The 20,442-nt window shown below is 45.3% G+C and overlaps 2 protein-coding genes across 3 annotated transcripts in view; both read right to left on the reverse strand.

The window, feature by feature from the left end:
* The window catches only part of si:ch211-160o17.4 (homeodomain-interacting protein kinase 1), a 15,785-nt gene extending 4,479 nt beyond the window's left edge, over positions 1 to 11,306 (reverse strand). Inside the window, exons 1-12 of one of the 2 annotated variants that reach the window (XM_013136418.4) lie at positions 10,980 to 11,306; positions 9,093 to 9,826; positions 8,637 to 8,828; positions 7,029 to 7,210; positions 5,688 to 5,811; positions 5,491 to 5,610; positions 4,957 to 5,043; positions 3,258 to 3,442; positions 2,875 to 3,028; positions 1,570 to 1,750; positions 1,258 to 1,376; positions 695 to 838 (exon numbers count right to left, since the gene is read on the reverse strand). In XM_013136418.4, the coding sequence (XP_012991872.2) occupies positions 695 to 838; positions 1,258 to 1,376; positions 1,570 to 1,750; positions 2,875 to 3,028; positions 3,258 to 3,442; positions 4,957 to 5,043; positions 5,491 to 5,610; positions 5,688 to 5,811; positions 7,029 to 7,210; positions 8,637 to 8,828; positions 9,093 to 9,824 (2,220 nt within the window). In that variant the 5' untranslated portion in view covers positions 9,825 to 9,826; positions 10,980 to 11,306. The remainder of the gene's footprint in view (positions 1 to 694; positions 839 to 1,257; positions 1,377 to 1,569; positions 1,751 to 2,874; positions 3,029 to 3,257; positions 3,443 to 4,956; positions 5,044 to 5,490; positions 5,611 to 5,687; positions 5,812 to 7,028; positions 7,211 to 8,636; positions 8,829 to 9,092; positions 9,827 to 10,979) is intronic. The other variant, XM_013136419.4, reaches the window with a different exon arrangement.
* Positions 11,307 to 18,773: 7,467 nt separating this feature from the next.
* Positions 18,774 to 20,223, reverse strand: LOC105008397 (E3 ubiquitin-protein ligase RNF186-like). Its single transcript, XM_020052549.3, has 2 exons — positions 19,884 to 20,223; positions 18,774 to 19,469 (listed from the first exon to the last, which is right to left on the reverse strand). The coding sequence occupies exons 1-2, from the start codon at positions 20,216 to 20,218 to the stop codon at positions 19,463 to 19,465; spliced, it is 342 nt and encodes a 113-aa protein (XP_019908108.2). The 5' UTR covers positions 20,219 to 20,223; the 3' UTR covers positions 18,774 to 19,462.
* Positions 20,224 to 20,442: the final 219 nt, after the last annotated feature.

Genomic DNA, 20,442 nt, shown 5'->3' on the forward strand with positions numbered 1-20,442 from the left:
ACGGTCGCCGTGCACAATGAAGGCCAGAAATGGAAGCAAGCTTCGGGTTTTCTGATTTTTTTTTTTGCAACATGGCCAAACAGTGCTGAATAACTGGGTTCTTTAAACGCAACAACCAATAAAAACATCCCAAAAAATTGTTAACTCAAAAAGATTTTGCAACACTGAATTCTCTGGATCTCCAAGGGAGGTGTGACCAGTGTTGTGATTTGGGGTGAGACGCGAGACCTCTCTGTGCACCCTGCTGGGGTGTGGTTAGAAAAGGGGGACAAGTCACTCAGGAAGCGCACGGAAAACCAAGGTGCCTGTTAAGAGAAACAACTAGCAGTTACTGCTGGAATAGAGCGTAGTTAATCACACAGAGAGAGACTGGTTGGGGAGAGGGAAATGCATCGATGCTATACATTTAGAATTTAAACGAGAGAGAGACACAGGGGAAGGAGTGAGGACGGGCAACAAGGAAAAGCTCAAAGCAGGAGCACAGCCATCCTAGGGATCACACCATGCCTTCATTCATGCCTTCAACACAGCAGACCTATGAAGGGGTCAGGGGTAGAGGTCAGCAATGGAGGTCAAAGGGTGAAAACCGGGGTGAAAGAGCAAATGGACCGAGCAAACATGGAGGGAGAGAATGAGGAGTAGGACTGGAGAAGTAGGAGGAATAAACGAGATAGGTGTGTGTTTAAAGTTTTACCAGCACAGTGGCAGTTTGCTCCAGCAGGGTGGCCCGGCCACCCCCACAGCCCAGCCCCAAGGGAACTGAGTACTGGGGGGTAACACCTGCTACTGTGGGGGGGTGGGGGTGGAGGGTGGCCACCATCAGGGGCGTACAGGAGCCCTAAGGGGAGGGGAGGGGTGGGGGGGAGGAAGGTTATAATCAAAAAGCCCTCTCTCTGGTCCTCCAAATTAGTGGTGGAGAAAACGCATTCACTGGCTTTTGATCTGGGGGAGTGTGTGTGTGTGTGTGTGTGTGTGTGTGAACTGTGCCGTTTGGCGGGACTAAGCGTGCATTTACAAAGACAGCCGAATGACCCAACTGGTCAGAATCAGAAAACACCCGTCTGTGCAAAGGCAGCCTAACCACACCGAACAGATCAGGACAGCCGGACGGGTCAAAGGCAGATCCATGGCCGAGTTCTGACCGGTGGAGCGGAGAAGCTGGTGTCTGCGTGACAACCTGAGACGTTTCACGAAAGCCCCGACTATCTGCACCTTCGTGGCACACTGGCACGTCAACAGGCAGTCACACACACACACCTGTGTTAGCATGCCCGGCTGCAGCTGAAGTGGCTGGGCGCCCTGGGTCTGGTTCACCATGGGAACCGAGCTGTCCATCCTAACTGGGTAACTGGAGCTCTTAGTGGACGACTGGAGACCTGCGGGCGGAGGGACAGCCAATCAGTGAATGCTGCGGCAAGACCAGTGACGTCAGTTTCACCCCACCCCCTCAAAGAAAACACAAAGCAAACTTTTCATTCGGATGCGACCATGCATGTCAATCCTACGGAGAACACAAGGGATCTGGATCCAGGCTCTATTCAACACCAGTTCTGCAGTATCAACCCCTACCCTGTATGGTGTTCGGCGGGCATACGATGAGCGTCTGCTGGAACGGCTCGGCCTGGCAGGCCAGGGCGGCGGGCCGGGCCTGAACACTCTGCTGGGTCAGCCCGGGAATGTTAATGGTGGCCTGCTGGTACAAGGCTGGCTGGTAGTTCAGGAGGGGAACAGCTCCCCCTGCTGACGGCACCTGGTTGATGAAGACAGAATACTGGTCAGTTAGCCGGACTGCCGGCTGATATAAGTCGGCAGTATGCCGATTTCGTTCTGGTTGGACAAGGGGAGTCGAAAGGCGGCTAAAGTGTTTGCTCACATATTCTCTCAAACACCAGATATGAGCAACCAGCTGGTGGTGGCCATGTACAGCCAGATTGGAAACGATGACACACAAGGAAGCTCTATGCAAATGTTAGCACAAGAATATGCTGCGAGGCAAGCTAGTCAGCCGCTAACGAAACGCTAGCATTTAACAAACACGTTAGACAAGTCTACTTGACACAGTGTTTATGTTCCCTCATCTGGAGGAGGCATGTTTGTTCCCCTCTTCCCATGCAGATAAACTGCAGACACATGCTTTCCACCACTATCTCAGGGTGGTGGCGATGACAGACATCCAATAAATGCTTTCTTCTTTATATTTTAATGAACAAGTATCTGTCCCTGTTGGTCCCAATCGTCTCCACAACCTCTTTCCATGAATTGGCAGCAAAATTCTGGCCTTTATAAACGTGATGGCTCATAGAGACTTGTGGACCTCCTCAGCTAAACGAAAGTAAAAAAACGATGTTGTCCCTATTGAACACAAAATGAGTTTTTGTGTGTTTTAAAAGAGGTAGAAACTCACATCACTGCAGTCAAAGCTGACCAATCACCAATAACCTGGTGGTGACATCAGTTACCTCCACGAGTGAAGTGGAAGCTCATAAGACTTCATAAGGCTTTATTATTAATCTTGGGAAATTTCACCGAAAACAATAGATAGGCGGGACTAATTATACAAGACCTGGCACCTCCTACGCCAAAGGTTCATTTCTTCTTAAACAATTAAAAGTAATTAGTAAATTTGATTTCCATGCTTATTTTATTATTATTATTACTAAGTCATGAGTCCTGAAGTTGGTGCGTTTCTTAAAGCCCCAAGCCCCTCCCCAGAGGTCGGCTACCCGTGACCCCGGAGGTCAGCTACCCGTGACCCCGGAGGTCGGCTACCCGTGACCCCGGAGGTCGGCGAAGAAGCATACTGCTTGCCACAGGCTGATTCACACAGGGGGGGCCCATATGGGACCCTTGGCTCCACCATTAGTGTGTGTGTACCTGGTTATGCTGGTTGAGCTGGCTACTGAATGTCACCGTGAGGTTTCCGGCTGCAGCGCTGGGAACAGAGTTGGTGGAGAAGAGGGTTTTATTGTTGTCGAACGGCGAGCTTCGACGCTTACAGATCTCCATGTTCTGGAAGCAAGACTTCACACTGAGGGAGAAACAATTGATCAGTTAACAGATTGTACACACAAACTCAACAAGCCAAGTTACAAGGCAAAACGTAGGAACCCAGCCCAGGACCTCCTTATGCACCACAGGAATCGAACCCACAACTCTGACCTCAGGAAGCACCACGCTCAACCAACCGACACCACACACACACACACACACACACACACACACACACGAAACCCAGCCACAAACGTGTGTCTACGTACTGGGAGCTGTGGGGGAAGTCTAGAAGGTGGCTCATGGTGACAAAGGGATGGCCCAGTGTCTTAGTGGGCGTGATCCTCTTGTCCGCGTCCAAACGGAGCATTCGTTTCAGCAGGTCGATGAATTCCCTCCTATCAGCTTTCTCCGCCAGCATGTCTGTCCCCTCCAGATGAGTCGACAGGTTGACCTGCATTAGACCCAAACAATTAGAATTTGGGGTGGGGCGATATGAGAATTTCATGCCACGATTATCCTGGCCCAAATTATCCCGATTTACAATTTTATCCTGATTAATAATTTCAATAACAATTCTGGTTTCTATCTCAAAACGGCTGATAGGATATTCTTCCATTACATAAATACTGTTCTTGTGCATTTAAAAATCCATTAAAATAAAATTATATCAAAGAAGATCAGGAACACTTGAGTGACTGGCAAGAGCTTTTTAAAGTTACTCATCTGAAAATCAGGGGTGAAAAGATTTCAATTCTGGCCAGTACTGACCTGTGGGGGCATGACCTTCCATGTGCATTTTATGTGCCTTATTAGCTAATGATACTTCATAATAACTTTATAATTCATTATAACAGCTCCCCGTTATGTTGTGTGCATCGTGTATTGTGCAGATCATGCAGATCAACAATATTATTTTGGCCCACGCAAATTATATTCTATTTGCCTTCTCTTGTCACTTTCAGTAGGAGAGTGTAAACAATTAGTCTACAATATAAACAAAATTAAAAATTGAAAGAGATATTTATAATAATGTATATCCTATTTTCTACAATTTGCAGTTTGTTAACAGGTTTTTTCTGCATGTCTTCTAGGATAAATATCATGGGTTTGTTTGAGCTCAACATTATTTCAACTGCTTATTTTCTGCAGCAAAGTAATGGACGGGTATTTGAATATAGCGGGAGGTGGAGACGTGATCAGAAGATTTTTTTTTGTAGCCTACTAAGTGTCGTGGTTAAACTAGTACTGCTGTAAAGGAATTGGAAAACTAGTTTATTCTTTATATCATTACAATACAATCCCAACTCACAACGACATTTAATCATATAATTTAGATTTTTATTGTAATTGATAATATTCTTCTGTTTACGCTAGCAGAGCCATTCAGCTTCAATGATGTTACATTGCAGAGGATGTTTGGTGGCGCAGTGCAGCGTGAGATGAGATGTGCTCCACTTGTAAAATAAGTCACTGAGGATTATCCTGATAAACCATTATCCTGATTAACCATTATCCCCATTATGGAATTTCTCCACGATTTCATAATCCTGAGTATTTTCCACCACGATTAGTAGTGACATCGTCTATCCCATCCCTAATTAGAATGTTAGGCCAACTATTAGAACGTTGAACATTAAGCAAAGTCTAGACATTCCGTTATGTCGTTTTATTTCAGTTCTCCATGTTGTGTTCCTGAGGAGCCTGCATAGCTTCCACAGAATTAACCGGTTTCACTGTAATCCAGAAACCTCTAAACACTGGTCTCAGACCAGAGCAAGGAAGAGATGGGATGTAGAGCTCCGGTTGAAGGAAGGTTTAAAGCCTCTAGACATTTTGGGTTAGGAGGTAGAATGTGAAAAGCAAGAAACCTGGTCGTGTTGCTACCTGGTCGTGTTGCTACCTGGTCGTGCACTCACCTGGCTGGTTCTAAGTGATATAGCCAATTGAATAATGTAGCATATGTACCTGCATCATGTCATCCAGACAGTTGAAGATGTACTTCCTGGCCTCCTTAGACTTGATTCCCATCTCAACCTCATGTTCTGATGGAGTCTATCAACACAAGAAAAAAAGAATGTTACTTGTCATCACCAAAATACTAGTGAAACATATTAAGAAAAACCCAATGAACAGACGTAATTACAAAACAGTCTAGTCAACAGCAGTGTTTCAAGATTTATTAGGATATTCAGGCAGGAACCTCTACGGACTAGTCCCAAACGGCACCCTATCCTCCTCAAAGTCCTGGAGAAGAGCCCTGCCCTACCGAGGGGATAGACTGCAGTGTGCCAGCCGCCCCTGGCAGGCAGAATCCGTCACAAGCCACCTTGTGTACAGCTTTGCTCCAGGCCCCAGTTTTTATTTTTTTTATTGTAGTCGTCAATTTAGATTTCAATTACTGGACAGGATTGAACACATAGAAATTCAATGAACAGAACAGAGCAATCGTTCACGTGTCTTCCCCCACTCATCCCATATTATTTAACCAGGGTGTAATACCTTGATCCTCCAGAGGGGGTAGCTGGAGTCAGGGCCTCTCCTGAAGAAACGGCTGGTCTTGGTGCCGGCACTCAACAGATACTCAGCCGGGAGACCCTGGGTCTGGGAGATGTAGCGGATCTACAGGAGGCAGGACATGCTATAATTCATCTGAACTAGGTGTGTGTGCGCGCGCGTGCGTGCGTGAACGTACTGACCTGGTCATACTCCGAGGCGCCTGGGTAGAGGGGCCAGCCCAGGAAGAGCTCGGCGATGACACAGCCCAGGGACCACATGTCGATGGCCTCACAGAACGGCAGGCCCAGGATGATCTCCGGAGCCCTGGAGGAGGAACAACACATATCCTCATGACATCAGGCAGATCCCAGCAACACCTTCTAGTTTCCTGAACCAGGTCATGTCCCAACTTCATTTTACACTCAAAGGAAAAGGTACTTCAGTGGAAACTTTGACCAGCTGTGGTTAGAATAACTAATGCCATTTTACAGGAATAACTAGATTTGCTTTGCTTTGGTATCAACTGGGGGTGGATACCACAGTGAAACTAACCTGTGTGACTCAATGAGAGACATGGTCAGGTAAAACATCAGGGGATTCAACAGGATTACTCACGTTGCATTACTCACACACACCTGTACTGGAAAACAGTAAACCTGTGGTTTCTAACCGCAGGTGGCAGAGTGGAAAAGCTTGCCTTATGTTAAGGAAGTAGTGGGAATCCATTATTGTAAAATTATTTCCGCTGCTCCAAGAATAAATGCTGACTCATTTATTTCCCAGGCACACTTTTTAATTCATTTATTTTCTACACAAACATCCAGGTCGAAAACCATTAACACCTGCCATAAACTGAGCAAGCAGGGCCATTAGCAGTAGGCCCAATCTGCTCCTTGTCAACTCCTCCCCTGGCCTCACCCTAAAGTTCAACAACACCAGATCACCAGAGGCCAAGTCTCACAGTAGGCTACTCCAAGGACAAGGCCGTTCAAGACGAGACCAAACCTCATGCCGCAATGACACAGCAGCACATGAAGACAGTCTTGTTGGACCGTGGCACACTGCAGCGATATTAGACCTTGCAACCACCTGGTGCTCGTCTTAACCCCGATCACTAAGGCACCTCGTGCTGCCTTTTGATCACCACCCACAGCTAGCGTCTACTGCTTAGCGTTTCTTCTTATTGAATCGCTAGCTGCTAAAAGCCAGCTCTGAGCAGATCAGAAAACGGGAGATAGCTAGAAAAAGTCCAAAACAGCCAAGAAAGAGGGAATATCTTGCACATGCAGCTGATTGTCAAAATTAAGTAGTCAGTGTGAAAATGACAATCGCTACTTTGAATGAGGTGCAAGTGGCTCTTGTATCTGAGCACTAATAAAGAACCTACCATTGCGCTCGGACAGAGGAAAACAGATCTTCGAAATGCATTTGATTCAGGAGCACGGGCACTCCCATGCCTCATTCAACCCAACGCCCACTCGCCACCAGAGTTCCTTTGCCACTGTGGAAGAAATAAAAACCAGGGGAAACACTGGACACACCTGTAGTATCGCGACTGGAGGTACGTAGAGCAGACTGCCTTGGACACATGGCTAGCCGAGCCGAAGTCGATGACCTTGACCCTGTATGGGTGTCTGAGTGGGTCCACCAGCATGATGTTCTCTGGTTTCAGGTCAGCGTGGATCAGACCCAGAGACTTCAGCTTCATCAGTGCTGTCGCCACCTGGTTGGATGAAGGAACAACACTGTTGGACTCCAGAACCCATTACTGCCGTCATCAGCCTTCCTCAGAATGACTGTAGCGGCCGCGGCTCTTTCTGAACATCACAAAACCTACTAGATGAAAATATTTTCCTCTATTTGGGGGGGATGATGTCATTAAGAAAAAAAATGACTTTTTGAAGTTTTATTCATTGCATTACTCAAAATGACTGTGCCAAAGCGACCACAACTTTTCTTGTTAGGAGTGACGGTCCCTATGTTGTTTGGTGAAACGTTTTCACTCTTTGAAAGCTAATAATTTTGAGGTGAGTAACATAAATAAACATTGGATATAAGCACCAGTCAAAATGAGTATGCCTACTCATTTAAGGGTATTTATATAGTTTAAATATTTTCCATGTTGTAGAATAGAAGTGAATACATAAAACTATGAAATAACATGCAGCAACCTGTTAAACAGATAATACACTGCATACCGTAAATTTTTCAAAGTATCTTGACAAGAGCGTTGCATTTGTGAACTCTGTCATATCTTGACAGGTGGAGGGAGAGGTGGAAAGAGACTGACAGGTGGAGGGAGAGAGACAGGTTGGGGGACAGGGACAGATGGAGGTGGACGGACAGGGACAGATGGAGGTGGAGGGACAGGTAGAGGTGGAGGGACAGGTAGAGGTGGAGGGACAGGTAGAGGTGGAGGGACAGGTAGAGGTGGACGGACAGGTAGAGGTGGACGGACAGGTAGAGGTGGACGGACAGGTAGAGGTGGAGGGACAGGTAGAGGTGGAGGGACAGGTAGAGGTGGACGGACAGGTAGAGGTGGAGGGACAGGTAGAGGTGGAGGGACAGGTAGAGGTGGACGGACAGGTAGAGGTGGAGGGACAGGTAGAGGTGGAGGGACAGGTAGAGGTGGAGGGACAGGTAGAGGTGGATGGACAGGTAGAGGTGGAGGGACAGGTAGAGGTGGAGGGACAGGTAGAGGTGGAGGGACAGGTAGAGGTGGACGGACAGGTAGAGGTGGAGGGACAGGTAGAGGTGGAGGGACAGGTAGAGGTGGATGGACAGGTAGAGGTGGAGGGACAGGTAGAGGTGGACGGACAGGTAGAGGTGGAGGGACAGGTAGAGGTGGAGGGACAGGTAGAGGTGGAGGGACAGGTAGAGGTGGATGGACAGGTAGAGGTGGATGGACAGGTAGAGGGAGAGGCAGAGGGGAACCTACATTCTCACCTTGTTGTGTTGAGTGCAAATTGGTTTTTGATCACAACTGACTACACAATCATAGAGCCAATTACTTGTTTTGAAAATGCTCAATCTGCAGCAGCATTCTAGAATTAAACTGGGGTCTACAGGGTTATGAGGGGGTTTGGACTGCAGGTTATTAACAGCCAAGAGCCAGTCGGGTATAACAGGACTGTGACCCAGATGCTCACCTGTTGTAGAATGGGTCTGATGTGGCGCAGGGGCAGTGGGCTGAACTTGCTGTGCTTCAGGAAGTCATACAGGTTCTGTTCCAGCATCTCAAACACCAGGCAGGTGTGGCCTTTGTGTTGGAAGCATTCGTAGGAACGCACAAAGTTGAATTCGTCAGCATTCTCCGCACTCAGACGGTTCAGTATGCCCACCTTTGGAAAAAAACAGGTACACACTTTATTCCCTGACATCTCTGAACTTCACTTGACGGGAAAGTATGGAAAGACGGAGAGCAGAGTTTTGGCTGAAAGAGACGGATTTAAACCATGCTGCACACCAGAGACAGAAGCCAAGACCGTAAGTTCAAACCGATCAGATCAATCAATCAATAATCAACCCACCACAACAGACAAGGAAACAACGCATCTCCTCGTGATCAGGAAACCAACACACATCCCGAAAAAAACTAAACTCGCCTCAATCTGTCCCTGCCGTGCGTACGACGGGTGGTTCTTGAGGATCTTGATGGCCACGATCTCGTTAGTCCCTCTCTTCCAGCACTTGGCCACCTGGCCGAAGGTGCCCCTCCCCAGGAACTCCAGCACCTCGTAGCTGCAGGACACCGAGCACAGGATCTCATGCTGCACCAGCTGGTAGTCCCCCTCGCCGTTGGAGCTGGAGCTCTTGGTGGTGGGGGCCGAGTGGGGGATGGACTGGCCCGTGCCCCCCCCGCCCCCAGTCCGGGTGGAGAACACCGGCGGCGGCGCCGAGAGCTCCTCCAGGATCTGCACGCTCCCGCTGCCGCTCACCTCCTCGTTCTTCCTCTTCTGGCCCTGTCGCCGCGCACCCGTCCCAGCCGCCCCCTCGGCGTGCGCGTGCGAGGTCTGCGCGTGTGAGATCTGCGCGTGTGAGGTCTGCACGTGCGCAAAGTGGTCGTTGAGGCGCCGGCTACCGGACCCCCTGGGCAGGCTACCCGTGCTGTCGGCCGCCCGGACCACCACCTGCCCACGGGAGCCAGGGGCAGAGGGGAACACCAACGCAGACGGAGCAAAGGAGTAGCCCCCGACGCCCTGCTGGCCCCCCAAGGAGCCGTACGGACCGTCGGAGGACACGTCCCAGACACAGTTCTCCACCTTCATCTTCTTGATGCGGCAGAAGGCACTGGAAGAGGCGGAGGGTGGTGGGAACACCTGCAGCTGGGATGACATGCCTGGGGTGGGGTGGGGTATGGAGGGAATGTTTGTGAGATCGAGAAGGATGAGGGTTGAGGGAGAGAGAATGGAAGAGAGATCCAATCAATGGGACATAGCTTGTAGAGCTTTTACAATGTTATGCCCTGGCGAAGGTTATCTGAAAAGAAACTTATGTTTTGGAGATACAAAAAAGTATATCACAGTGTTAAACGACCTATTGAAATCCATTTGTTGCCAGCATAGGGTCATGACAAATTTAACAATTGTAGACCACTGAGGAACATGAAAATATATATGCATATTCACAACTGTTAACAATATTGTTATATAATATTTTGGCCATAGGGCCCAGCCCAGCTTTATCGCCTGTGGATGGGACCCTGGAGTGGCGCTTACCACGCCCAGAGGGCATGCTGACGATTACTGCCAAATACACCTTCAACACTGAGAAGGAACCAATTGGATAGTGGTGACGACACTTCGGGGGCTAGTCCACAAGTGTCTGGTTGGACCTCTCCGGGCCTAACCTCTCCCAACAGAACCCCACGGCCCGGCAGCTGCCACTGACCGGCTCTGCATTCACCGCAGACGATCTCCAAGAACCGCAACAGCTCCACTCACTGTTGACCACAATGAACCAGCATCTGTGCAGGGAGCCAGTCCTGTTCACCCTCCCTCCAACCTGACCTAACGCGGTCGGTTTGTTTACAACCGTTACGCCGTTCAGGACACCTAAATTAATCTATCAACATCAACATCGGAATCATTGTGCACGTTAGACTAGTGAACATTCGAATAAAGCCCTTTTATCCATCAAACTTCATTGCAATATTCTACGCCAGTGGCTTTCGTGAGGCCTAGCCGGCCAAATGTATAATATATTCTTTGGTAGACAAACAATTTACCTCAATACTATTATTACGTTCGCTAATGAATAAAAAGCTGTAATGCACTTTCTTCCCTCCTCCCAAACAGAATGGATAGCTTGCAAGGTAATTGATCAAACGCAGGAAGGGAGAAGCTGAGCTAGTCGAAACCAGCCGGTCATTATTAACGACTTCGTAATAAACCTAAGGTAGAACATAACCGTTAGATAATAAGACTAGTTCCCACACGAGTGAAAGTATACCAAAAACATCGTTTTTATTAAAACTTAAACCAACAAAATACCTGTTTTTACTTCACTTTGTAATGTCGAAGATCGGTACAGTCATCCGTTTAAATCCCACACAGGCTAGTAGTAGTAGTAGATAATCCAGACTTAGCTAGCAGCGATAGGCAAAAACTAGGCCTTCATTGTTTTCCAACGACAGAGATAGACCAAGCTCAAACAATTTGAGAGCGGTTTCTGTCGAAAAGAGTCAAATGGGTTGACTTGAAATTAAATACAAAGTTACATTTAAATAAAATCCTTATTTTTTCATTGAAATTAAAACACTTTGAAATGATAAAATCCAAACAGTCAGACTCGCTAGCAGCCTCCTCTGACTAGTATTCTACCAGCAGCACCGACGATGACGTCACAATCGTAACCTTCAAAACAAAAGCGCTCATATGAGAATCAGAAATCAGAGTTTTATTAAGTTTCAAAACAAATAAGGAATTCGTTCTGTCCGTTGTTGCAACCAATTGTACAAAAGGAATAAGGGAAATAAAAACATGTCAGAACAGTGCACTGAGCATAAACAAGGTAGACTGTGCATTCATGAATAACTAAAAATATCTACAAAGTATAAGTGAGGTGCAAGACTTAGTCCACATGAAGGTTGTTTGTGTATGTAGGGAGGGGTAATAGATTTGTCCAGTTGAGGGTTGTGTGTGTGTGTGTGTGTGTGTGTGTGTGTGTGTGTGTGTGTGTGTGTGGGGAGGGGTTATAGATTTGTCCAGTTGAGGGTTGTGTGTGTATGTGGGGAGGGGTTATAGATTTGTCCAGTTGAGGGTTGTGTGTGTATTTGTGACAAGCCGGCTATAGTCTATTTGGTTCCAGGGGCATGTTCATGAGGCCTACTGCTGTATAAAAAAAAAAATGTTCTTGTGGCGAGAGGTTTTGGTCCTGATAGACCTCCGCCTTCTGCCAGAGGGGAGAGCTCTGAATAGTCAATTTCCAGAGTGAGAGGGATCAACCCCAATCATTGCTGCTCACATCCGCGTCCTGGAGGTATGTAGGTCAGGTAGAGACGGCAGATTGCAGCCAATCACCCTCTCTGCTGAGCGGATGATGCACTGCAGCCTGCCCTTGTCCTTAGCAGTGGCTGCAGTGTACCAGACAGTGATGGAGGAGGTCAGGATGGACTCCATGATGGCAGAGTAGAAGTGCACAATCATAGGCCCACAGACTTTGAAGCACGTTCTTGCTAAGTCTGTGAGGGCTTAGGGCTGCCTCACTGTCTGTGATGGCTTAGGGCTGTCCCACTCTCTGTGAGGGCTTAGGGCTGTCCCACTGTCTGTGAGGGCTTAAGGCTGTCTCACTGTCTGTGAGGGCTTAGGGCTGTCCCACTGTCTGTGAGGGCTTAGGGCTGTCCCACTGTCTGTGCGGGCTTAGGGCTGTCTCACTGTCTGCAAGGGCTTAGGGCTGTCCCACTGTCTGCGAGGGCTTAGGGCTGTCCCACTGTCTGTGAGGGCTTAGGGCTGTCTCACTGTCTGTGAGGGCTTAGGGCTGTCCCACTGTCTGTGAGGGCTTAGGGCTGTCCCACTGTCAAATCATCAAATGCGCAAGGGCTCTCTCGCTGACATTTTGAGGCCTTCATGCACCCTTTTCAGAACTCCGCATTTCTGCAGACTTTGCCTGAGGGAATTACCCACAGTTCATAGCGTTGTGACGTGAAACACGGGGGTTACCAGGGGAAGCCCAGATGTGAGAGAAACATCCCGGCAAACCCACCTTATAAGAGAAGGAAGAACGGTTAACTACACAAATACACTAAACCTACATTAACAAGGATATGAGATGGCACATAGAACACATGAAACCAGAGGAATGTAATCACCTGTAAGTTTTTGCTTAACAATGCTGTTTTGGCCAAAAAAAGTATAGTGATTATTGACAAATATAGATTGTTATTGACAATTACCTCTGGTCCACTCTGTAGGGCAAGAGCCTGCAAGACGTATAAATCAGGCAGTCAGTCTATTAAGTGCCTTGGCTGCGAAGAAAGTAAAAAACATAAAATAAAAAGTCTCAAACCCACATTGTGTGCAACAAGTTTCAGCATCATAAAAGTCACAAAGTGCTGTCGCATTACTATTTATAGCATTTAGAGCCCTTGCAGCCTCTTGCACTCAATCACTTACCAGGTGACGTCAGGTTAGTCTGCGAGGGTTCAGGGTTTAGGGGGGACATTGGGATTGGGCCCTATTCTTTAGCAGGTTGAACTTTTTCAGCTGCTGCAGGAAGTACATTCTCTGCTATGATTTCTTTGTAATCAATATCGTGCAAAGTGTATAATTTGTTCTAAAGATTAGTCAATTGTAACCAAAGGCAATTTTTATGTTGTTTTATAGCAAGGTTCATATGAATGATGAATGCCAAAAACATAGGTTAAAAAAAGTGTTTTTAAGAACTATATTAAAACATAGATTCTACAGACCGGGTTGTTATATATATTGCTCTATAAAAAATAACTAGACTATGTGAAGTGGAACATGACATTTCAGAAATATTAAGTAGTGTGTGTAGAATCCACAGAAAGTGTAATTTCTAAATATAGATGGCATAGCTAGCAACACAATTTAACCCACCCACTTCATTGGCTCCAATGCAATACACTACACCTGAAAGTGACCAATGAAAATTGTCTTACTATAAAAAATTACACAATGTGTAGTGGAACATGGCATTCGAGTATTACTCATTGGCATGTGTAGAACCCATATATAGAGCCATTTCAGGGGGGAATATAGATGGTATAGCTAGCAACAAATTTTTTACCCCTCCTACTCCATTAGCTCCAATACAATACACTATAAACAAAATTGGCCTATGCAAATTGACTAATAACAGAAAAACGACACTATGTGAAGTGGAACATGGCATTCGAGAATTACTCCATAGGGTGTATAGAATAAATGAATAGTGCCATTTCATGGTGCCAACTAGATGAAATAGCTAGCAGTACAATTTAACCCACCTACTCCATTGGCATAAACTATAAGATGTTTTTGAAAGTAACTTTGCTGATAGCTGTGATTTAATTGTTTGGCATCACATTTGAATATGTTGATGAAAAAAAAGTCTCTGTTCAAAGTCTCTGTTCAAATTCCAAAGTTGAAGTTCAAAATGTTATTGATCAAATGCACCAAATTACACAGCATCATCCTGCACAATGAAATTCTTGTGACATGGCACACAACACCTACATAGTAAGAATTAAGTAATATATTAAGCAGAAATATAGCAATAATATACATAACAATGTAAGCTAGCAGCAATTAAGAAAATAGAGTAGGATGAGCAATATGAACCACATGGGTAGAGGCATTGAATTTTATAGATACGAGTGTAATATGAGTGTAATATGAGTGTAATATGAGTGCAATATGAGTGCAATATGAGTGTAATATGAGTGTTATATGAGTGCAATATGAGTGTAATATGAGTGTAATATGAGTGCAATATGAGTGTAATATGCCTATGAAGGGTACATGCAAAATAATATTCTAATATACATTGAATGTACATAGAAAGACATCAGAGCATTTGGAATCAGGTTCATGTGTGATCAGCATGATCATAGATCAGTGTTGCTGGTTGAGGAGCCTTATGGCCTGAGGGAAAAAACGATTTGTCTGGAAGTGCATGCCCGATGCTCCGGTAGCGTCTTCCAGATGGCAGCAGTGTGAACAGACCACAGCCTGGCTGGCTGTAGACCTTGATGATGTTCCATGCTTTACTTAGACATCGTGTGTGATGGACACCTTGCATGGAGGGGAGATGGCAACTGATGATGCACTGCGCAGACTTCACCACCCTCTGGAGGGACTTGCGATCGGCAGGGGAGCAGCTGCTGTACCAGGCAGTAATGCAGCCTGAGGGGATGCTCTCAATGGTGCACCTGTAGAAGTTGGTGAGAGTTTTTACAGACATGCCAAACTTATTGAGTCTCCTCAAGGAGTATAATCGTTATTGGGCAGTTTTCACTGCAGAGTTCGCTCGCCAGGACCAAGTGAGGTCAACTTTGATGAATACACAGAGAAACCTGAAGTCAGAGTCTCTACACTTCAGCTCCATCGATGTGTATCACTTCCTGAAGTCCACCATCATCTCCTTAGTCTTGCAGACGTTGAGAGAGAGGTCGTTGTCCTGGCACCATGTAGCCAGGTTCTTTACCTCTTCTTTGTAAGTGGTCTCATCAATGTTGGAGATGATACCCAGGATGGTTGTGTCGTCTCTGGTAAGAAGATCAGACAAAATAGAAATGTCTGGAAGACAGTTTTTAAAAAGCGTGATAAAAAGATATGTTTGCATTATACACACTCTTTTGAGTATTTCTCAAATGCCATGTTCCTCTTCACATAACCTTGATTTTTTGTTATGTCATTTGTATATACAGATAGGTCCAGAAATAGTCTCTCAGCCTTCATTTGAGAGTATTCACATCCAAATTTTAGGAATTACAGCTCTTTAATATTTAGCCCCCTCTTTTTCAAGGGACCAAAAGTAATTGGACAATTGACTCAAAAGTTGTTTCATGGACAGGTGTGGGCTATTCCATTATTATTTCTTCATCAATTAAGCAGGTGAAAGGTCTGGAGTTGATTCCAGGTGTGGCATTTGCATTTGGAAGCTGTTGCTATGAACCCACAACATGCGTCAAAGGAACTCTCCATGTAAGTGAAACAGGCCGTCCTTAGGCTACAAAAAAATCTATCAGAGAGACAGCAGGAACAATAGGAGTGGCCAAATCAACAGTTTGGTACATTCTGAGAAAATAAGAATGCATTGGTGAGCTCTGCAACACAAAAAGGCCTGGACGTCCACAGAAGACAACAATAGTGGATGATTGTAGGATCCTTTCCATGGTAAAGAAAAACCCCTTCATAGCATCCAGCCAAGTGAAGAACACTCTCCAGGAGGTAGGCATATCATTATCCAAGTCTACCATGAAAATAATACTTCACGAGATCAAATACAGAGGATTCACCAAAAGGTGCAAACCATTCATAAGGTTCATGAATAGAAAGGTCAGATTAGCCAAAAAACATCTAAAAAAGCCAGCCCAGTTCTAGAGCAGCATTATTTGGACAGGTGAAACTACGATTAACCTGTACCAGAATGATGAGAAGAAAAAAGTATGGAGAAGGCTTGGAACGACTCATGATCCGAAGCATTCCACATCATCACGGTGGAGGCAGTGTGATGGCATGGGCACTGACAAAACTTAAGGCAGAAAGATCCACAAACAAACAGCAACTGAAGACAGCAGCAGTAAAGGCCTGGCAAAGCATCACAAAGGAGAAAACCCAGCATATGGTGATGTCCATGCATTCTAGACTTCAAGCAGTCATTGCATGCATACAAAGTATAAAAAATTAAAATTGTATTTATGATTGTGTTAATTTGTCCAATTACATTTGAGCCCCTGAAATAAGAGGACTGTGTATGAAAATGGTTGCAATTCCTAAATATTTCATACAATAATTTTGTTCAACCCCTTGAATTAAAGCAGAAAGTCTGCACTTCAATTGCATCTCGGTTGTTTCATTTCAAATCCATTGTGGTGGCGTACAGAGACAAAATTATGAAAATTTAGTCAGTGTCCAAAGATTTCCGGACAGTAAATATACATGTATTTGTTTTTAATACATATTATTTGTTTAAATAAATACATAAAACTTGCATTCGGCTACCGTTCACTATCTTTATAATGAATTAAACACATTGCCATGCATTTCAATGACGGCTTTTATTTTTAAATAAGAAATCTGAGTTGTGCAGCAAGTATTACATCCTGCTGCTAGCAGAACGGTAGTACTACTTTTTACCGGAACAACCCCGGTCTTTTATCAGCTGCAAACTCAGAATTTCCTTTACCGTAATTATAGTAAGCGATTGCGCACTAGTTTCTAACCAGTTATAACATTGTCATATAGATATCCTAGTCGTAGCATAGACCAGGCAGCGATTGTGTACAAGATCTCATTTTGGCATATTATATTGTACGTATGGGTCTACTAATTATCGTTTATTTTGCTGTCACAACAATGGCGCTATAACAATTAATAGGCTTTATAGAAGTAGCAAACATCGTCTTTGATTGCACCAGAAAGTATAGGATTACACACGGGTCGTTACTGGTGTAAGTTTACACTGCCATGAGGAGTTTTGGATTGCTTGGTTTTTGGTAATAGCGTATAAATAACTCGCACACAAACCTGTTTAGGTTTCATAAACAATTCGATGTTGGACAGTTATTTTCCTATGGATACAAATTCGGTCCAATTTAAACTAAAATACAATGCTCAGAAATGTAAGTGAACACGTAATTATCACAGCATAACACCAATTCAATTCAACTTCTGGGATATCAATCAGTCCAGTCAGGAAGCATAAGTGACTATAAATCAATGTCACCTGTTTTGGTGCAAATGAAAGTGACAACAGGTGCCCTGGAGAGGCAACAGCAAGACAACCCCCAAAGAGGGGCTAATCAAACTGGTTTTGCAGGTGTTGGCCACAGACTATTGCGCTCTCCTTATGCTTCCTGATTGATTCTTCTCTAGTTTTGCGTTTTGTTTGTGTCCTTGTAACTACTGGTAGTATGAGGCTGTATCTGTAGCCAGGTGGCACAGGTTGTCCAGCCCCTCCAGGATGGCACATCCATACGTGCCGTCGCAAGAAGGTTTTCGGTGTCTCCCAGTACAGTTTCAAGAGTTATCTGCATTATCTACTCCGTTGTGCGATGAGGAACAGGAGGAGCACTGCCAGAGCCCAACAAAATGACGCGCAGCGGGCTACTGGTGTCCATATTTCTGACCAAACTCCATGAGGGTGGCATAAGGGCTCGATGTCCTCTGGTGGGACCTGTGCTCACAGTCCAGCATCGTGCAGCTCGATTGGCATTCGCCAGAGAACACCAGAATAGGCAGGTCCGCCACTGACAACCGGTTCTCTTCACAGATTAGAGCAAGTTCACACTGATCACGTGACAGACGTGAAAGAGTCTGGAGTCACTGTGGTGAACATTATGCTGCCTGCAACATCATCCAGTATGACCAGTTTGGTGGTGGGTCAGTGATGGTCTGGGGAGGCATATCCTTGGAGGGTTGCACAGACTTTCACTTGCTAGCCAACAGTACCCTGACTGCTGTTAGGTACCAGGATGAAATCCTCAGAAGCATCGTAACACCTTACACTGGTGCAGTGGGCCCTGGGTTCCTCCTGGTGCAGGACAATGCCCGGCTTCATTTGGCCAGAGTGTGTAGGCAGTTCCTGGATGACAAATGCATTGATGCCATTGACTGGCCCTCACGTTCCCTGACCTGAATCACATTTGAGAACCTCTATGACGTTATGCATCAGTGCATTTGACGCCGACAAGTAGCTCCACAGACTGTCCAGGAGCTCACTGATGCCCTGATCCAGTTCTGGGAGGATATCCCCCAGGACACCATCCGCCGTCTCATCAGGAGCATGCCCAGATGTTGTCGGGAGTGCATACAGGTAAGTGGAGGCCATACACACTAAAGAGTTACATTCTGAATTTCTGTGATTAAATTGTTGGAACAGAGTTTGAATCCAGCCATCAATCTGATGGTAGTTCTGGTTTCCACTGACTGTTGTCACATCATCTTGTGCTCAGTGAATAACACAATGTACGTTAAAGATTTTGATCTTTAATATATTTCCTTCAACACTCGATGTGTGATTTCATTGTTCCCTCAGTTTTTTAGAGCAGTGTACATAAATCCCATGATAAATGATGAATGCCAAATGAATTAATATATTTTTCAAACAGTGCACAGAATGAATGAAGAAATATTATGGAAAAAAGATAAAAGTTAAAAAGTCAAAGTGAAAATGTTAGATGTTTCCCACCATTTCTTGTTGAAAACATGCCTGTATCATGTCATTTTCATTCTCCAAATGTAAAGGTTTATATGGAGCCTCCCCGGGGGTAGAATAACAGGCCTATGCATAATGCAAATATATTATAATTATGTAAAGTACTGTGATGGCAATTCCATTGATTAGAACTCATTGATCTGCAGCTTCCCCCATCCTGACACAAGGTTTATGTTTACCTCAACACCTCATTCTTCCTTTCCCACATTTACAACCCAATCAACACTCTTCCATTTGTTAAACACAGGGACTCAGTATTTTCCCATTCAGGAATACATAATCAACAAATCTCTGTAACAGTACAAAACATGCACCGGCAACATAAAGATTTTATGCAACACAATTTCAAATAAACCAACTCGACTTCCATTTAAGAGGCATTCTGTGATTTTTGGAAACTGGCTGTGAGAGTGGTGCTGTGAAGCAAATGTTTCCCTGAAAATGTCGATTAGACTTGTACCCCATGTCATCAAAGCCACTTTTAGATGATGAGGTGGTCATGTTTATATCTTCACAGATTGTAGCTATGTTATTACATAATGTCCCTCTTCAGGAAACTGTTCGGTTTCAGCCTAAAACCACAACCCCCAGATTACAGCCTGGAAGGGAGGAACAGCAGAAAAAGAATGACAGAGTTGTTATGGTTGAAAAGATCGACCTCTTATTCTGAACTTCCACCCATTTAGGAAGCCGATGCAATCATAATAAGTAAAAACTGTACTACACATAAGATATTATGTAAATTACACTACAACTAAAAAGTATGTTAGATTCAGACAGAGAGCATGAGCAGAGTGAATTAACAGAAAGAGATTAAAAGAAATAGAAAGCAAAGACAGACAGCAGTAGAGGATGTGAGTGCAGAAAACAGAGACAGATTGAGAGTGCACATACTGAAGTAAGAACAACATAAAACAGCATCCATTAACACATTTTACAGGAAGGTTTTCAAAGCTTTACGAGACCATCTACATAGCAGCTTTACGAGACCCATCTCTTCAGAGAGTCCTCACCATTCATCCTGGGTAGAGGTCTGTGTTTGTTTGTTTCCTTTCATCAACTCCACTTCCTCCTCATGCTCCTCCTCCTCTGTTCTTTCTGTTATCCTGTCCCAGATGTCGGTGTTTATCCACAGGGATCCAGCGATGGGGAGACTGGCCCTGGTACATGTGATCCAATGACACAGTAGGCAGCACACCATCAGCAGGCCGCTCTGGAGCCTGGATATCGTCTGGAGGCACTGCCCACAGAAGGTGTGCGTGCGATGGAGCATCTGAGGGATCTTGTCCCTGCGTGAGTAGGACTGGAGGCAGACGCAGCACTCCATGTCTTCACTCATTAGTCCCATGTCTGGTTGGCTGGGGTGTAGATAGACACAAGATGGACAGCTTGAGCGCAGAGGAACTCTGGATGGAGAGGCAATGTTCTGAAAAGAAGGTTTAACACTGGTTGAAGGTAACTTTCACACTCTGGAGTATATTAAGGTCCTGTATTGGATAGGGTGCGGGTCTGTCGGGAATCTGGAGGAAATACCAGGAGGAAATATTAAAACATGTTGAAACAGGAATACAT

This window comes from Esox lucius, chromosome 2, assembly GCF_011004845.1.
Source record: "Esox lucius isolate fEsoLuc1 chromosome 2, fEsoLuc1.pri, whole genome shotgun sequence".
Taxonomy (NCBI): Eukaryota; Metazoa; Chordata; class Actinopteri; order Esociformes; family Esocidae; genus Esox; species Esox lucius.